The sequence below is a fragment of the Gekko japonicus genome, unplaced genomic scaffold (assembly GCF_001447785.1).
Source record: "Gekko japonicus isolate JY-2015 unplaced genomic scaffold, Gekko_japonicus_V1.1 scaffold1529, whole genome shotgun sequence".
In the NCBI taxonomy this organism is placed as follows: Eukaryota; Metazoa; Chordata; class Lepidosauria; order Squamata; family Gekkonidae; genus Gekko; species Gekko japonicus.
The window spans coordinates 53349-73220 of NW_015173717.1; the positions used below are offsets into that span (position 1 = coordinate 53349).

A 19872-nucleotide genomic window follows, 5' to 3' on the forward strand; every position below is an offset into this window, starting at 1 on the left:
TGCTGAACCAACCCTGAAATGCTGGAGCCACGGCTCCTCCGCACAAGCAGGAGACTCTGCAGGTTACGCCTCACTCAGGATGGCTTACAGGAAAGAATCAAAACCGATATTATAAAACCAAAAAGAGTCCTGGAAGTCACTCATAGGGGCCCCAAAGGGTTTCTCCAGTTTCTCGAGTCACAAGGTGGGGGTGAGCAGGCAGGCGCCTTATGAAAGGGAGCTCCACAGGGGAGGCCTTGGCCCTTCCTTCCCGTTGGATCCAGAGGGACACGGAAGCTGGGCATCCCCAGGGGGAGGGGCTGGAACATGCGCAGCTCAGGTGAAGAGTAAAACAGGGGTTGCCCACCTCTAGGTGGGCATACAAAAATATATATATCACCGTGTACAATAAATATATGTTTATGGTAGAACAATTTTATGCTTTATTCTTTTTCTTTTTATATTTTTCAATACTGTCGTTTAAATATTGGTATCAAATAGTATCAAAAATATATTTCACCCAAACAATACATAGAGAAAAATATGTTTCACCCAAACAATACATCAAGTGCAGGTTTACATCCAGACAGCGCCTTGTCAGTAATGCTCTCACTAGTCCCAGGGGGGACCCTAGTAATTTACCCGTTTCGAATGAATCTTTTTCAAGGGCTGTGATGTATATATAAATGACAGGAGGCGCAACAATTTCTCTTTGTGTGCACAAAAGTTCTTAAGACAACAGCATTGTCTAGGGTCCCATCAGAACCCTTGCGGCAAACATAATAACCCATCTAAGACTGCGTATCTCTCAAATTTTATCAGGTAGCTGCCAGGCTCAATATTTTTGATAATATTTGATACCAATATTTAGACAACAGTATTGAAAAATATAAAAAGAATAAAGTATAAACTTGTTCTACCATAAACATATATTTATTCTACACAGTGATATATATATATTTGTATGTCTTCCTAACACTGTGACCCTCAGTTTTTGTATTAACCTCCAGGGGGTGGCTGGCTGGAGATCTCCTGGGATTCCAACTGAACTTCAAGCAACAAAGGTCAGTTAACCTGGAGAAAATGGCTGCCCCGGAAGGTGGACTCCGTGGCATTCAACCCAATTGAAGTCCCTCCCCTCCCCAAACCCCGCCCTCCCCAGGCTCCACCCCACAAATCTCCAAGCATTTCCCAACCTGAAGCTGGCAACCCAAAACGAAGGTAAGCTGCAGCAGCCATTTTGTGGCTGACTCTGCCTCCTGCAGCAGCCATTTTGTGCCCACCACCCAGAGCCAGAATTCCAAAGATGCCTGCAGGCTCAAACAGCGGAGGACTCCTGATGTGACGGGGAGGGTTGCGGCTCCAAAACTGTCGGCTGAGGTTTTCCCCTTCACACAACACTCGTATGGAGGGGAAGCATGTTTGAACTTCACCCAACCCCTTTCAAGCTGCTAAAAGCCTCCTGCCTGCAACAGGATTAGGCCAGCTAAGGCTGCCAACTTCAGGTAGGGAGGTTCCTGGAGATTTGGGGGCAGAGCCTGGGATGGTAGAGTTTTGGGCAGGGGAGGGATAGAATCATAGAAATCATAGAATGTTAAAAGGGGCCTTGCAGGTCATCCAGTCCAACCCCCTGCACTCTGCAGGAGCATAGCTGATACCCGAAAGATGGTCATCCAGCCTCCGCTTGAAAGCGTCCGGCGAAGGAGCATCCACCACCTCCCGAGGCAGTCTGTTCCGCTGCTCAACCACTCTTACAGTTAGGAAGTTTCTCCTGATATTTAGCCGGTAACGACTCCCTTGTAATTTCCACCCATTAGATCTCAGCAGGAATGTGATGCCACTGAGTTCACTCTCTGCAGCTGCCACTTTCTTCAGGGGAATTGAAAGGGCTGCCTGCTCTGGGTTGGGAAAGACCTGGAGATTTTGGGGGTGGATCCCGGAGGGGGGGGTTGGAGAGGGGGGGACTTCAGCAGAGTACAAGGAGTACATAGACTCCTCCCTCCAAAGCAGGGGAGCCGATCTCTGTCGTCCGGAAATAAATTGTGGTAACATGAGATCTCCTGGCCTCACCTGGAGGTTGGCAACCCCAGGAATTGATCACTGTACTCTGGAGATCAGTCACAATCCTGAGGCCCCACCAGGCATTGGACATGGTTGCCAACTCCAGATAAAGGAGATCCTGGAGATCTGGGGAGGGGGTGGAGTCTGGGGAAGGTGGCGCCTGGGAAGAGGCGGGAGCTTGAGAGCCAGGGGGTGCCATAGAGTCCGCCTCCCCGCCCCCCAAGCAGCCCTTTCCTCCAGGAGCCCTGGTCCCAGGAGCCGAGAGGTCAACTGGAATTCCAAGGGAGCTCCAGGCCTCACTTGAAGGCTGGCAGCCCTAAGACGTTTCTTAAAATGCCTGCCCGAAGAGCCCAGTTTTGCACAACTTTCCGAAAGCCTTCAGGCTGTGAACTCTCCTCATGTGGACCAGAAAGCTGTTCCACCAGGTAAGCGCCACAACTGAAACCACCCCAGCATGAGGAGAGGTGGGTTGATCAGACCTTCCTCAAGAACGGGATCTTCAAGACCTCATGCTAGCAGGGAGGTAGCTTGGAGGGAGCACTGGGGTGTGTGTGTGTTAAGAGTTGCAAAAGTGTAGGATACACAAAGGGTCGCACTAGGCCTGGTGCCACATATTGGGCTGCTAATTCGACTGTAAAAATTGCAGTGGGAAGGGGCAGGGGTGTTTTCTATTCTGCATTGTAGATCACCCACCCACCCCGCAAAAGTTGGTATTAGGCAGCATTGCCTCCAGAAGGGGCCTGGTTATTTGGAAGTCACCTCTAGATGACAGAGATCTGTTACCCTGGAGGAAATGGCTACTTTGAAGGGCATACTCTATGGCATTATACCCTACTGAGTCCTCCCCCTTCCTAAATCACACCCTCCCCAGACTCCATCCTTAAATCTCCAAGAACTTCCAACCCAGAAAGACTTATTTTCCTGTTCCCTGCCCCCAAGGAGCTAACAGAAGCTGGGGAGAGTTGGTTTCAGTTAGGGAAACAGCACCAGGAGAAAGATGAAAATGACATAAGAACATAAGAGACGCCAATGTTGGATCAGGCCAAAGGCCCATCTAGTCCAACACTCTGTCACACAGTGGCCAGAAATACCATTCCATCAGGAGGTCCACCAGTGGGGCCAGGACATTAGAAGCCCTCCCACTGTTGCCCCCCCCAGCACCAAGAAGACAGAGCATCACTTGTCCCAGAGCCCCTATCTATACCTTGTGGCTAATAGCCACTGATGGACCTCCATATGCCTATCTAATTCCCTTTTGAAGCCGTCCATGCTTGTAGCCGCCACCACTTCCTGTGGCAGTGAATTCCATGTGTGAATCACTCTTTTATCCATTCTAACCCGACTGCTCAGCAATTTCATGGAGTGCCCATGAGTTCTTGTACTGTGAGAAAGGGAGAAAAGTTCCTCTTTCTCTACTTGTTCTTTCCCATGCATAATCTTGTAAACCTCGATCATGTCACCCCTCAGTTGTCTTTTCTCCAAGCTAAAGAGCCCTAAGCGCTTTAACCTTTCCTCATAGGGAAAGTGTTCCAACCCTTTTATCATTCGAGTTGCCCTTTTCTGCACTTTTTCCAAAGCTATAATATCCTTTTTAAGGTGTGGTGACCAGAACTGTACACAGTATTCCAAATGAGGTCTCACCATTGATTTATATAGGGGCCTTATGATATTGGCTGATCTGTTTTCAATACCCTTCCTAATAAGAGACCCTCTTCCCCAATCACGTTAGCAGCCCATAGGGTGTCGAACCCTGCCATGCTTCACTTGCTTTGGTTGCCATTGTGGCTGGGCGGAGGGAATTCCTTAGTGGAGGGGGTGGTGTGAGTGAGTGAGGGAGTGAGACCTTTCGCTTTCAGGAGACATCACTTTCCAAGTCAACCTCCTTCCCTTCCTTTTTCTTTCCCAGGAGAAGGTGTCCTTGAGAGGCTCTCTGTACCAGTTTGGAAAGCTGAAAACCTAGACATATATCTTTCGCTTGGCTGGGATGGCAAAGCCAGGCGTGGTGTGAATGTGATGTGTGCTTGGGAGAAGGGGAAGGGGCTTTTCTTTGAATTTTCTGTATTAAGCTTGTGCCTGCCAAAAGGCTTCAGTTCTGACACAGTGACGTTCTGGATCTTGCATATACCTCAAACTTATCACTGCCAAGAGTGAGTTGCTGAGTATAACTAGACCGGGGTCTGACACAGGGATGCTTTGAAATTTTAAAAAACTGTGAGAAATCATGATCATCCATGTCCTGCCTCCCACCTAGGGGAGCCCCCAAAATGGGAGTTTGATGCCCATGGCTATCCCACAGGGTTTAATGTGCCCATTTGTGTGTTTGGATTCTTTGGCAGAAACATTGCTAGGGAGGGCAGCCTTCAGGTGGGACCTGGGGATCCCAAAATTACAGCTCATCTCCCAACTACAGAGATTGGTTTTCCGGAAGAAGATGGCTACTGTGGAGGGGGGACTCCATGTGGTCCCTGTCCTCCCCTAGGCTTCATCCCCAAATGTCAAGGAGTTTCCCAACCTGGATCTGGCAAGCTTAGCATTGCTGTCCTCGGGACAAGTTAATGGAATAAGAACATAAGAGATGCCAATGTTGGATCAGGCCAATGGCCCATCCAGTCCAACACTCTGTCACACAGTGGCCAAAAATACCAGGTGCCATCATGAGGTCCAGCAGTGGGGCCAGGACACTAGAACCCATCCCACTGTTGCCCCCCCAAGCACCAAGAATACAGAGCATCACTTGCCCCAGAGCTCCTATCTATACCTTGTGGCTAATAGCCACCAATGGACCTCTGCTCCATCTATAAAAGAGCGGGAAATGATGTGGTTAAAAACATGATGTTGCATTTTGTTTCAACAGTTTTTGCAGAAGTTGGCTAACCTGAGCTGAGAACACAGTAAAGAACAATCTTAAGCAACAGAGTAATGGGGGGGGGGGAATTGGGCAACACAGGAAGGGCAGTTTCTCCTGTTTTCTGAATTTCACATTTGTTATCAGTAATTCTCAGCAAGACCCCATCTGCAGATACTTAAATCCATGGATTGGGGCCATGGAGAAGGAGGGAGATTTTTCTGCATGTTGGGGGAATCCCCAGGATCACAGATGTTTTTTTAAAAATTAAAGGATGGGGGAATAAACTTCCCCACAAACAGAGGAATGTTGTCTGCCATTGCACTGGCATCCCTAAGGCAGAGGGGCAGGAGCAGGGAGGCGGGTGGACATCAGAGTTGTCTTTTTCTCATCCAAACAACCAAGTTCAATAATAAAATTCACAATTTTTGCATTAATATGGTGCATAATGTATAAAGGATGTAAAACCCCAGTAAAGTCACATTAAAACATGAAAAATGAACACAGTGGGAAAACCAGCAAAGAAAACAGGTGGGACAAGAACACTTGTAACAATGAAGTGTGAAACCTTTAAGAAATGAGAAAGGGCATATTTGAATATCTCTACATTAAAGACCATCCAAGTGGTGAAACTGCACCTCACCAAAGACTGTGACAGTTACTTGGGGTTTTCTTATCATCCTTGGCTCATCTGAGAGACAACTAAAGCCTCAAAGATCCTTTAAAAACAAAATGAAACCAGACCTTTAAATAAACATGACAAAACATAATCTTCCTCCAGCAGCAGTATCCTCTCCGTCTATGAAACAGACACCATCGTCAGTGTCTTCCATCTGAAGGCTTGGGAGGCACAAGCTATGTCTTGTACATCTTTTCAAGGTATTGCTCCATTTCTCTTCCACATTTGCAGAGTATTCTTTAGAAGTACATTAATTTTTTTAAAGTTAAAGTACATTTAGAAGTACATTATTTTTTAAAAAAAATCTAATCCAGGGGAAGGTCTTCAGCAAAGTTACCTTAGATTCTTTACCAGCTCAGTCAGGAATAACTTAACCCCATTTAAACCAGGAAGCTCAGTCTCCTATTCAAATTTACCACAGGGACCTGAGGGGAAAGCACAAAGATATACCCAAGTGGTTTAACCTCCACTGAAGTCTCTCTTTGAAGACATTTTTTCCTCAAGCCTCCTCACATTAGGGTTTCCACCCTCTGGAGATCTCCCACTATTGCAACTGATCTCCGGATGACCAAAATCGACACCCCCCCCGGGAAAAATGGCAGCCTTGGAGGGCGGGCTCTAAGGCTGCAGTCAGACGTGCCTCGAGGTCTGTCTTAGCTGCAAATGCCTGACAGATCTAAAAGGCAGGATGAGACAGCAACACCTGTGAAGGTCTTGTCGTTGTCAGCACTCCATGCTGCCCCGCCATAGAAATGGAGTTAAAAGACACCGGGGAAAGTCCGGTCTTAACTGATTCCAACAGGCCATGATGGACAGACTTCCCACTGTCTGATCGTGCAAGCCCACTCTCAAGCCATCAGGATGGCCTACCCATCCCATCCCGATACTGCCCTGCATGTGGGCCACGCAACCACGCAAGTGGAGTCAGTTGTGGAGCTGCTAGATTCAAGCTCAGAGGAGCAGCTATCTGACGGAGGGGGCTTCGATTCCCGAAAGCTCAACCCCTGGAAATCCTGTTGGTCTCTCAGGTGCTACCGGGCTTGCATGCAGCCCTTCCACTGCAGAGCAACCCGGCTGCCCTCTGGGGCAGTCATGGGGCCGGGGGCTCATTATGCCCCTTCTGCTGCCCAGGTGGTTATTCCTCTTGTCACAATGTGGCTGAGCACTGCGAGAAAGCTGTTTCTGCAACAACCTGGTCGTTGTCTGTGGCCAGAGGGTCTTCACTTCTGATGTTCCCCTGAGGAGACACAAGGAGAAGAACGGACACGAGGGGAGACAGAGGGCAGCTGGCATGAAGAGCGTTCTGCCACTTGCTCTAACCCTCGACTTACATGCCAGAGTTATATTTTGTAGGCTTTAAGAAGAACAGGGGTGGGGCAAGAACATAAGAAGTACGACTAGTATTTGCAACCAAGTAGAAGTCTGAAATCTGCCCAGATCTTGAGAACTAGAGAGACAAAATGGAAGAATATGCTGTTATGGCATAAATGATGAACTGTATAAATAAAAAGCCAATCACCGAATTCAAGAATAAGTGGAGAGCCTTTTATATTTACTACTACATATAGACAAAGCTGTTAGAGGAGATATAAAGAAATTTAAATTGATTAATACTCAAATCATATAATCATATTTTCGTAGTTATACTCATTAATCTTGTACAGTTACCTGTTTACTGGTTATTATATGATAGTATAAACCTTGTATAAAGATAAGGAAAAAGGTTTTTTTAACTCTTTCCTTTTTCATGTCTCTTGCTTATAGGCTTTCCTAGGCTGCGGTCACACGGAGCATTAGGCACGCTAGAGGGACGGAAGATAGGCGGATTTTCCGGGCGCGATCTCACCGCCACATCTGGGAAGCGTCGAGCTCCCGTGGTGAACCTGAGGCTTCCCGCGGAAGATGCGTGGTAAAAAACTAGTACCTCGGAGGTACTAGTTTCCTGAAACCGCGGGGCAAGGGCGGGCGTCTGATTGCGTTTCCGGTGGTAGTTCCGGCGCCTGCCCATGTCCCCTCGGAAAAAGGGTGTTTTTTTTTCAAAGTCTCCACGGATGCGCACAAGCACCCAAGGGAGCATGCGCACATTTGAGTTTAAACAAAAACCCCAACCCCGTTTGCCCCGCGCCCCGCCTCTTTGCCACGCCACAGGATAGTGGAGTGATCGGCACCTCCCCCCTACCACGGGACCTCCACGGGACCTCCATCGGTAGGTCTGCTCAAGCAACCGCGCGGTTTTTAGCCCCGGGGCTAACACCCACGTCCCCCCCCCCCGCATTTTCCTGCCCGTGTAACCGGGACCCTAGATAGGAAATAATGGAAATCTATACGGAAATATATTTACCATATTTTGATTTGGTATTATACTTTTTCATGTTTGATATTCTTATATTATGCAATGTCCTTAAATTGTGTTTGATATGAAAATATGTATACAGATGTGTGCTCGATGCCCATAGAACAATACAATAACAAAAAAGACTAGCTTAAAGCCATAACATCATTATGTGTCTGATAATAGAAAACTACCACTAGTTCCTTCAAAGGTCGATAACATTTCACATAGCAGTCTGCTCCAGACTCTCAAAGTCTATATCCCTCTAACAGTCTTGTATTTTCAAAATTAAATGGGTGCCAAATTTAAATGGGTGAGGCAAAGTCTGGGTCCATTTAATTTTGGCAGCAGCACCCGCATATTTTGAAATAAGCGAGGAGACCCTGCCCACGTAGATTAACGGAAAAGTAAATTAATGAAAGTGTCCACTTGAAAGTAACATTGAATTCCTGTATAGGATTTGTTCCTGAGGAAAGACCAGAGGTCTGAAACACTTAAATATCTGGAAAAAGTATTCAGATACAGATTGATTGCATTTGAAACAGACTAGACTGCCTTTCAAAATACAAGACTGTTAGAGGGATATAGACTTTGAGAGTCTGGAGCAGACTGCTATGTGAAATGTTATCGACCTTTGTATTTTTTCTATGAAAGAATTAGTGGTTGTTTTCCATTATCAGACACTTAATGATATTATGGCTTTAAGCCCGTCTCTTTTGTTATTGTGTTGTTCTATGGGCATCTAGCACATGTCTGTATACATATTTTTTTTCATATCAGACTTAAAATGTGTTTAACAAATGATGTTTTATGCTTCTCACTTTTCCCTTTGTCCCTTTTCATTTTGTATCCCATTAAATGGTAAAATAAGAAGGGCCTTGCTAGATCAGACTAGCAGTCCACCTAGTCTGGCATCCTGTCCCGCACAGCGGCCAACCAGTTCCTCTGGAGGTCCAGCAACAGGGCATAGAAGGCAAGGCATTAGAACATAAGAAGGCATTAGAACATAAGAAGGCATTAGAACATAAGAAGAGCCCTGCTGAATCAGAGCTGCAACCCGTCTAGTCCAGCATCCTGTCCCGCACAGCAGCCAACCAGTTCCTCTGGAGAGCCAACAAAAAGAAGACGCAGCAATCAAAGTCTTCCCCACCTGCTGCTGCCTCCCAGCGCTGGGATTCAGCTCCTTCTCTAGATGGAGATTCCCTCCCGTCAAGGACATCAAAGGGTTTGATTCAGCTCTAGCTTCTTGTATATTTTTCCAGCCCAGGTCAATAAATGGGTTAGCAGCCTGTGAAACAGGTTCTGGTTCGTAAGGGAAGTCTCAGACACAGTGTACATGGATTGCGTTAATGGGTTTAATGTGATCCAAATGTCATTCATAACCTAAAAGTACTATGATGTATGCATGAAGCAAAAATATCAAGAACCATTTATGTCCCAGGTAGGGATGCCAGCCTCCAGGTGGGACCTGGGGATCCCCTGGAATTGCAGCTCATGTCCAGACTACAGAGATCAGTTCCTCTGGAGCAAAGGGATGCTTTGGAGGGCGTACTCTATGGCCTTGTACCCCGTAGAGGTCCCTGTCCTCCCCAGGCTCCATTCCCTAATCTCCAGGAGTCTCCCAACATGGATTTGGCAACCCTGTGGACCCCCACCCCTCACCAGTGGCGGGGGTGTGTGTGTCTGACAACCCTAGCCCAAGGGAAAGTTTATAGCTCAGGGGCTGAGCACATGAGTCGCATACAGGAGGTCTCAAGTTCCATCTCCAGTATATACGGTGAGAAGATTTGTTCTTCAAACTTTTGATAGACCTCTGCTGGTATCCCATCTGGACCAGGTGATTTATTCTTTTTGTGTTTTCTTATTGCTTCTGTTATTTCATATGGAGTGTTCGGGTCATTTAAGATTTTTTTCCTCATTAAAAAAAATTGCATTATATTGTTTCAAGTATTTCTCTATGTGTTGTAAATTTTGGGTTCCTTGTTTTTATTTTATTTTATCTTTCAACTTTCTACCCTGCTCGAACCCCCAGTGGGTCTCTGAGTGGCTTACAGTTGATAAAGATTACTGTAATATTGTTGTATAATATTTTTTAGATCTTTTATCTTATATTTTATTTCTTGGTTCTCATCTTGCAAAGCCCATATATTTCTCTTTTCTCTTTCTTTCCTCAATTTATAAGCTAACCATCTTGTAGGTTTATTAACATTTTCAAAAACAAATTGTTTTTTTCCCTATCTTTTTAGCTATTTCTTGTGATAATAATATATTCATTTCGTGTTGCAAGACTTTGATTTTTAGTCTTGTTGTTTCTATTTTTGTTGATTTCTTCATCTTATCTTCTTCTATCTTTATTTTAGTTTCCAGTTTTTTGGTTTTTTCTCTCCTTTTTTCCTTCTCCAAGCCTCCTGGTTTATGAACCAGCCTCTTAAAAATGCTTTAAAAGTGTCCCATATAATATTAATTGATGTCTCTTTTGATGTGTTACCTTTAAAGAATTCTTGTATTTCTATATTTGTTTTTGTTATAATTTCTTTGTCTCTTAATAAATTTGTATTTATTCTCCATCTCATATTTTTTTTCTTTTGTTGGAACAGTAGTTGTATCTGATTATGATCTGCATAAACATTTGTTAGAATTTCAGCTTCATTTAAATCTTTTAACATTGCCGTTGAAATCAATCCCATGTCTATTCTAGACCAAGATTTATATCTAGCAGAGTAATAGGTATAATCTTGTTTGTCAATGTTTCTAGTTCTCCATGCATCTATCATGTTATATTCCTCTGCTAGGTTCAAAAACTATTTAGGTAGAATCATTCCCGATTTCGATTTTTTCTTCTGTTTTTTCTTATCTATTTTTGAGTATAAAATTGCATTAACGTCACCTATTATACAAATGTTTTCAGTTGCTTTATTTTTTAAGATCTTTCTGATTTCTTGATAAAAGTTCCCTTGGCTTTGGTTTGGGATATAAATATTTATAATGAGTGTTTCTTTTCCGTTTATCATAATTGATCCTTCCATCTTTTGAACTATATATCATTTGTGGGTATAAATATTCTTTTGCATATATTACCACCCCTCTCTTTTTTACTTTGTCTGAGGCTATAAAGTCTGTACCCAATGCTTTATGTTTTAAATATTTATCATCCTCTTCTTTTATATGAGTATCTTGTAGGCAGACTATATCTGCCTTTGTTTTTGTTAACCGATGAAAGATTCTATTTCTTTTTTGCGGTCCATTTAGACCATTTACATTTATTGAGAGGATCTTTAAGTTTCTATTTGTCATTATTTTTATTTTTACTGCCGGTATTTTGGTTCCTGTTTTGATATTTGATTTTCATCTGGAATTGTATTTTGGTTGTAGCTTTATTTCTTCGTCTTTTCTTTCCTTTTTCCATGTCAAAATCTTTTTTCTCTATCAGTTCAAAGCCTGTTTCTCCCTGGTTTTCTCCTGATCTTTCTTCTTGTCCCTCTGCACATTCTCCTTCCTCCTCTTCTTCTTCTTCCACTTTTCTCTTTTGCCAACCTAAGTTTTCTCCTTCCTTTTCTAGGAAAGTTTCTAGTTTAAAAATAGAATTTATTCTTTGCCTTTTTCCTTTGTAGGAGAATAATACTCCTTCTGGGATGAGCCATCTATACAAAATCCCATTTTCTTTTAAAAGAGTAGTGGGAATGTTGTAATTCATCCTTTCCCCCCTGACTCTCCAGGGCACATCTTTTAAGATCCTTATCTCTTTTTCTTCTATAATTACTTTATTCTCATTCGCTGCTTTAAGTACTTTATTTCTTGTTTCTTTTTTTGTCAAATTTAATGTGTACCTCCCTGGGGAGATTTTCCTTTTGGCAAATGCTGAATTTTTTCTATAGGCTGCTTCTATATCTTCTAGAATTTCCTCCTTAGTCCCTATGCTCAATTGTTCCACAAAAGTTTTTGCAATTTCTTCTTTTAGGTTCTTATCTAATTCTTCCGTTATATTTTTGCATCTAATTATAAAACCTGCTCTTTCCATTTTGGAATTAATAATGGATTCCTCCATTTTGTCACTTTTTTCTTTTAATTCTTGGATTTCTAGGTCTAAGTCTTGTGTTTCTTCTTCCAATTTATTAGCTATTTTGTAATTTTTGTAATTTCTTTTTTGTTGTCGGTCATTTGTTTCTTAATCTCCTGTTTCTGCTTTGATCTGGTTTGATATTTCTTCCATCTTTGTATGTATTGGAGCTAGTTCTTTTTAAATCAGATCTGGCAATATTAGTTCCACTGTTTGTTGTAAAGTTTGAGTTATGCTTTCCTGGATAAATGTTTTCAGCTCTTTCACTGATTGTTGTGAAATGTTTGCTTTTAGTTGGCTAGTAGCTCCTAATTGACCTGGAGAAGGTATGGATCCTTTCCTACTATTTCCTGCTCCTGATTCCATTGTTTCTGATATTCCTATTTAATATCTGTTTATTTTTATTTTCCTTGTTTTATGCTATATTGTAGTTATTATCTCTTTTTGTAATGTCCCCCTATCTCTAACTATTTTTTCCCTATTAATGTTATATTTATCCGATATTTTGTATTCAGTATTTAGTTATCAGTGTCTCTTTAAGGTCTCTACAATTTTCTCTGCAACTATTAAGTCTCTTTCACTCTTCTTCCCTTTCAAGCCTTGTTTTCTGTCCCTTTAAGGGTTTTTTCTCCTGTAGTTGACTTGTCGCCCCCTCAATGCGTCACTCTTCGTCCTCTCCCTCTTGCTTCTGCTCTGTCTCTGCTCGTCTCCTCTTTACTACGTCACTCTGCATCCTTGTCAGCTTTCCATACTTCCGCATTTGCCACTCCTCTTTTTCTCCGCGCTGGCGTGCTGCCTCTCTTTCACTCGGAAAAACTTGCCTCGTCACCTTCGATCCTTAAAGAGCCAGCTTCGCCGGTTGCAAGGTATAGAAAAGAAAAAAACAAAATTATGCAGCATTTACCTCTATTTATTTCCCCAGTATGTTTAATTTGCACTTTTATTTTTATCATAAATCTCTCTATGCTTTCTTTTCGTAGCTGTTTTTAGATTTCTTTGCCTCTTTGCATTCTTGCGCTTATCATTCTTTCTATAGAGATTCTATCCTCTCTACTCTCCTTTATTTTTTATGCATTTGAAATGGACAACAAGTTAAGTAGATACTTAGCTTTGGTTTGTATTTTGATGGGTCTTTTCTGTCAGGGCTCTTTTTGTAGCAGGAACTCCTTTGCATATTAGGCCACACACCCCTAATGTAGCCAATCCTCCAAGAGCTTACAGAGCTCTTCTTACAGGGGCTACTGTAAGCTCTTGGAGGATTGGCTACATTAAGGGTTTGTCGCTTAATATGCAAATGAGTACCTGCTACAAAAAGAGCCCTGGTGGACTCCATTGGTTCTTGTGGTCTCGGCTATTGCAGGCAGACGGTACTTCTCACCTCCCTTGCTTCCTTGCACTTTCTTACTTCTGAAGCGAGCCCAGAATTATCTGGTATCCTCTCTCCCCTGAGAATTTTATGCTGTTAGTTAGGTGGGCTTTGTAGCTTAGGTGCCATTGGCCAGGTGCCATTAATGTCCTGTTTGATTGTAGTATAATTGCTTGCTTCGTGTGCTTTGCCCCAGTTCTAACATGGAATCATTAAGGGTCCAGATCCTATCAATGTCTCAATAAACTTTAATTCTTCTGAATGACTGTTATTGGGGACTGATTTCTCCAGGGGCTCTGACAGAAGGAAGTGTAGATCATGTTCCCTTTTTTCTTCCAACTTACAAGTGTGGCATTATTTTCTTCCCAGTTTGTGAATGAAGCTTGGGGAGGGGCCTCAGCAGGGTGTAATATCATAGTGTTCACCCTCCAAAGCAGCCATTTTCTCCAGGGGGGCTGATCTCTGTAGTCTGGAGATCAGTTGTCATTCTGGGAGATCTCCAGGCCCCACCTGGAGGTTGGTGACCCTATGTCCAGACAATGCAAATGGGTGACTTAAACTTGCTTTTAAAGTGTTGTTGAAGTGGCATTGTTTAGGGGTGTGCATTCAGATACAACCGATCAAAAAATATATCCGAAAAATACCTTGTCGATATTTTTTGGGTATATTTTGGCATCCCAAAGATATCTGGGATTTTTTTGGAAAGCCAGGGGGTAAAATCCCCCCCCCCCAAATTCCAGATATATTCAGAATTTTCTGGGAAGACCGAGAGCCAGCACTGCATTTTTTTCTTGTTTTTTTCTCTGTGTCTGGGGGCTTCTATGGGCTTCCCCACTTCTCTTGTCAGTTTCAAACTAGTCTTGTCAGTTTCAAGAGAGTCCCCCCCCCCTTTGCTGGCCTTCCTTTAGTTAGCCCATTACCCAAGCACAGCTTACTGCAGAGAATCTGAGCAGTCAAGCCTTTAAGCATGACTTCGGATTCTGTGTCTGCAGTATGCACCATTCCTTTTCACTGGTGTATTTATTCTGCAGCCCAGAATAAATACCCTGGGCTCTCTGCTGCCTCCTTCTGCCATCCAGTTTGAACCAGGTGGCATGAGAAGGCAGCCCAGGCGGGCTCGCTGTGTGTGCAGGGAGGTGATGGCTCCCAGCAGGCGCAGCTCAGGGCTGCCTCTTCCTGCTGCCCAGCTGAAACTGGGCAGTGGGAGAAGGCAATCCCACTGCCTTCTCCCACCACTCCTATCATGATCCTAGGCCTGTAGCAGTGTGGCCAACAGGCCCTAGGGAGGCATATATCAAAGTAACTACCAGGCCTACATTTTCCAAGCACCCTCTGGGCCTTGTGACTGGTAAAAGGAATTTTGGAAGGAAAACTAGGGCCAATCAAGGGTGAAGGGGGTGGTGTCTGGGAAGAAGGAATAAAAGGCCTTGCCCAAAAAGGGAGGTGGTTCACTCCTAGGGAGCAGAGATGAGCAAAGGCTGCTGCAGATGGAGGAATCCCTTATCCAGGAAGGAGTGACTCAGCTTGGAGCCAACATCAAGAGATGGCTAGGGACAGTCTAGATAGGGTGTTTTATTTTGTTTGCTCACCTACAAACACAGTATCTTACACATTGCTTGAATTACAGTTGTTATTAGGCCTCTTTAGTGAAGTTATTTGTCACTCTGCCTGGGTCCTCAAACCGCATTTGGTCACTCAGAGGGTGAAACCTGCTGGAAAGGAAATGAAGCAATTTGGGTGGGTGCTCTGGGCCCTCCCAAGGAGACCATACCAGAGTGGTGGCAGCCTATGGAGAGCCTGCTTAGTCCCTGCCTATGACAGCTCAGTTGTAACCGGGCAGCCAGAGAGGGCGGCCCCACTGGGATTGCTGTGACTGGAGTAGGCCCGCTGCCTTCTCCTGATGCCCAGTTGAAACTGGGTGGTGGGAGAGGGTGGCCCTGCCAGGAGTAATTCCTTTACAAGTGGCATGAAATTAGCAATGGTCCCATATCATCGCTAGACTTAGGCCGCTTGTAAAAAGAAATTAAATGTAAAACAATAAGGGCCCTTTAGGGGTAGCAAAGGGCAGGGGGGGGGAATCCAAGGGAATCTGTATGCTTTTAAATTACCTTCGACTTGGGAGTGAAACAAGGGGAAAATCGGCACAAAGCCACTCTTAGAAAACCCAAGGAAACAGCGGCAGGAAAGCAAACTGAGCACTGAAAGGGAGGAAATTAATGCAGAATGAAAAAGAAAACCTGACAGACATGCACAATGAAAGCAAGGGAAAACACTAATTCATAATAGGTTTTTGTGTACCCTTCCAATTTTCTTGCACAGAGCTTGCAAAATCCTCCCCCTGTTGTTTGGATCTGTTGTGACTCTGTGCTTTGAGATCAGTCCCTTTAAGCTTGCAATGCCAGTGGCACTGGGTTCAGCTGGGCAGTCTGCACATTGTAACTGGTTGTGGTGGGCTTGCAAAATCTCTCTCTCCCCCCCATCCTTATATTGCATTGGTTCTGCTGGGCTTGCAGCCCTCCCCCCACTTGGAGTGTAATTCTGTGCTTCACATCAGTCTTGTTGCGGTGGCATTGCCCAGTGGCAATGGGTTTTCCTGGGCACTCTTTGATTGCACTGGTACTTCTGGGCACTCTGTGATTGAACTGGTACTTCTGGGCACTCTGTGATTGGAATGGTACTGCTGAGCTTGCAAAAATGCCCCCTCTCACCTTCAGTTTCTACTGCAGAGATTTGACCTTAGTCCTGGTGGGTTTGCAGTGCTACAGTGGCAATGGTTCTGCTGGGCTCATTGCACTGACTCTGCTAGGCTTGCAAAAATGCCTCCCCCACCTTTAGTTTCTACTGCAGAGAGTCTCAGGGATTTTGATTCTGATCTGCTGGGCTTCTATTGTTTTTGCTTTTTTTGCTGTTTCCCCCCCCCTCCTTTAGAAACCATAGAGGATGGGGGCACCTTCTTTGAAGGCCATAGGATTGGACCCCCAGTCCAATATTTTTGAAACTTGGGGGTTCTTCTGAGGAGAGCACCAGCAGCTATGCTGCAAATTTAGTGCCTCTGCCTCAGAAAAAAAAACAGCCCACCCAGACCCTTGGATAACTCCAGATAGATTCCCCATTGAGTATAACGGCCCCTGTAGGACCTGAAAAAGTTCAGGATTCCATACCAGCACTGGGATTTTGGAATATCGGGAAATACTGATATTTTCTGGATCCAATAACCCCCCCCCCCAAAAAAAACCCATTTTTTTCACACCCCTCATATTGTTTTGTATTGCTTTAAGGATGCATGAGAATGGAGAGCTCCATATGTGGCGTGCCATGGCTCAGGGGAGTTGGGGGAGGATTAGAGATCTGTGAAGAATTGCAAACCATCACCACCACCCCCCGTTTCTAAAGACTGAGAGCTACTGCTCTGGAAGAGGCAGAGGAAGTGTAGTTTATCAAGTTCAGACAAGTTCAGACAAGTCCAGAGACAACCGTCGAGCTTCGCTCCAAGAGACAATGGACTATGCGGATCCTAGCCCGCTCCAATCAGGGGGCTAGGTTCCTGGCTGAGAAGCCAATGGGACTCTCGGCCACTGTCAATAACCTATTGGGAAGTGGGGGGGGGGTTGGGTGGCAGTTTCTCGGGAAATATAAGCCAGCCTGTGAGCCAGCCAAAGCCGTCTTGTTCCTGATCAAATAAAGTACGCTTTGCTGAAATCACTCTCCATCTGCGTACCATTCAGGAAGCAATGGAAAGCCTCATGCGTTGGGGGGAGGGGGGTTTCAAAGATTGTGGGGAAGCATGTGACAAACTTTATAGGCAGTCCCTTGCTCCTCTCCCGTTTATTTTTAAAGACGCACAGGTTTTTCCATTCCTCTTTTATAAGAAGCTTGAAACAAAAGTGGAAGCGAAGAGCAACTGCCTCCCCCCCCTTCTGCCGCCCTTCTTCTCTGGGGGGGGGGGGGGGGGGGGCACTCCTGCTGCACACAAGACGAGCACAAAGGTTGCCCCTTTGCAGTCCCCAGTGGAATCAAAGGAGGGGAGCGGCCAGGACTTTCAAATAAAGCCAACATTGGCCATCGTGGCGCTTTCCACACAGCAGAGGCCGGAGAGTGTGCTGGCTGCCACATTTCTCAACCCTGACATGTTGTCACTTCGCATCCAGATATTTCCTGTCATCTAACCTCAGCCTTATCTTCCCCATTTTCAGCTTCCTCTTCTGAAGAGGAGAGGCCCCTTCAAAACAAGCCCCAGCTTTCCTCGGCAGGACTTCACTGCTCCTCTCGAGATGGGCTGGGAGCCGTGCCTCAGCCGGAGTGGGAGAAGGGGCGAGGCTGCCCAGCTGGTGAGTGACCACGCCAAGGCAGGTATGAGAGGCCTCCTCTCCGAGGCTCCGCTGTTCGCCCTTTTCCTGTGATGGTCACACAGGTAAAAGATCTAGAGCAGGTCTATAGGCTGCTATCTGTAGGAAGAGGTAAGGTGGAGGAATTGCTGCCACTGTCTTTTTGTCCACTCTCACCTCTGACAAAAGTGTGTGAATGTGAAGTGCCGTCAAGTTGCAGCCAACTTAGGGCAACTCTGCAGGGTCTTCAAGGCAAGAGATGTTCAGAGGTGGTCTGCCGATCCTGGCCTTCCTTGGTGGTCTCTGTTCCCAGTACTCACCAGGGCCGACCCTGCTTAGCCTCCAAGGACGGACAAGGTTGGCTTGGCCTGGGCCACCCGGGTCAAGGCCCGACTAAATAGGTCTCTGGAATCACAGGAGACCCTAGCAAGCCCCAGGGCACTCACCTCTTTCAGACGGCTTTGGATTCCAGATGAATGGCCACGGCTGCTTGTGGGGTAGTGGTGTATGCTCACCCATTCCTGCCTCACGTCAACAGGATCCATAAGGGTTGTACTGTTGCAAACCCTGTTTTACCAGGAGCTGAAGTGAGACCAAAGAAACCTGCCTGTGTGCCAGGAGAAGTAGTGTCCAAACAAGGTCCATCTCCATTGAAAACTATTGTCTGTCTCCAGACTTGGGAGATTTGGAGAGACATCGGCTTGGCTCTTACGGTGATTGCTGGGCTGCAGGGTCTTTAGCAGCTGCCCAAAAATTCTGCAATCGAAGGCTCTTTGCGTTGCCGCATCTCTATGACAGGGGACTTCTGGTCTGTAGGGGCTACAGGCAGAGGATCCTCGGCCCAAACAAAGCGGGCAGCCTCAGCTGTGAGGAGCGGCTGCTTGGCTTCCCAGCCTTTCTCTCAGCCCTCTCCAAAGAGACCTCCCTTTCTTAAGAGGAAAGGCTGTGGCTCAGTGGCAGAGCATCTGCTTGGGATTCAGGAGGTCCCGGGTTCAGTCCCTCATCCTCTTCAGCTAAAAGGACCAGGGAGTTCAGTGTTGGGAAAGACCTCAGCCTGAGACCCTGGAGAGCTGCTGCCAGTCTGAGTAGATAATTCTGACCTTGATGGACGGATGGCTCTGAGGCAGTGTGCTTATACCGTGAATGGAACGTTGGTGGTCTTAAAGGTGCCCAACTGGACTCTGACTCTGCTCTGCTGCTTCAGATCAACATGGCTGCCCCCCTGAACCTGACCCAGTACAAGGCAGCTCCATGCTCACGTTTGTCTCTTCTTTTGGAGCATCCCTTCCTCAATAGGGAGGGCTGGCCACCTGCCAGTTTGACCTCAGACAGTATCTAGATCGGCAACAGCGGGGCTTGGTTTCTGTGCTAGGAGAGCAGCAGCAGCAGCAGGAGGACCTGAGGGCCGCTCACCAGGCTGCTGTCTCAGATGGGGCGGCTGAACAGGGGCCTCCTCCCCCCAAGAGAAGAATGCTTCCCATTCCGGCTGCTTTGGGGTCTCCGCTTTGGGGGTATAATATGACTAATGTTGGTGAACAGGAGGAGTTAACATGGTTTAGTGGGAAGGACTGTTGAGGTTTTAAATGCTCCAAAGTGCTGCAGAAATCTGAAGTATGGTGAGCAATTTCTTGAAACTTTTGTTCTCTTGTTTTTGCTGTTTCTACAAAACTAAGACAATTGTTACAGGTTTCATCTGAAAGCTCAACCCACGTCGCCTTTTCACTTACTGGAGTCAGACCAAATCCCCACCCCCACCCCGCTGCTGATACTTACGACAAACTGTGATGCAGCAATCCTATGAACATTAACTTAAGAGTAACTCTCAGCTACTTCAGCAGGGCACAGGATGGAGCTGCACAGTCCCTGCATTTTAAAAATGTTTGGACTTTTCTTCACTCACTCTCTGTTTCATCCTATCGGTAGCCATCATGGCTGCAGGGGTTCTGCAGAGGGCCAGGACCAGCACGCCCTGAGCGCGGGGGGGGGGGGCAACCGCCAGGGCCTGGAGTGTCTTGCAGGCCCCACTGTGTCCCCTGCCCACCCACACACACCCCTTTAACCTTCCCCTCCCAGGCTCCTGGCTGTCCAGCACCAACAGGTGGTGGAAGTGATGCACTCCGAGTCCCAGCCCAGGGTTGCTGAGAAAAGGGTGTGGAGGCAGCCGAGAGTGTGTGAGGTGGAGGGGTTGTGAGCAAGCAGGAGAAGGGGGGGGAGAGTGGGGGGGGGGA

The 19872-nt window shown here is 45.8% G+C and overlaps 1 protein-coding gene across 1 annotated transcript in view; it reads left to right on the forward strand.

Moving 5' to 3' along the window:
- The window catches only part of LOC107120606 (uncharacterized protein K02A2.6-like), a 24635-nt gene that overhangs the window by 2185 nt on the left and 2578 nt on the right, over positions 1–19872 (forward strand). The window contains exon 2 of the mRNA XM_015423337.1: positions 17513–17647. Within this exon, the coding sequence (XP_015278823.1) occupies positions 17513–17647 (135 nt within the window). The remainder of the gene's footprint in view (positions 1–17512; positions 17648–19872) is intronic.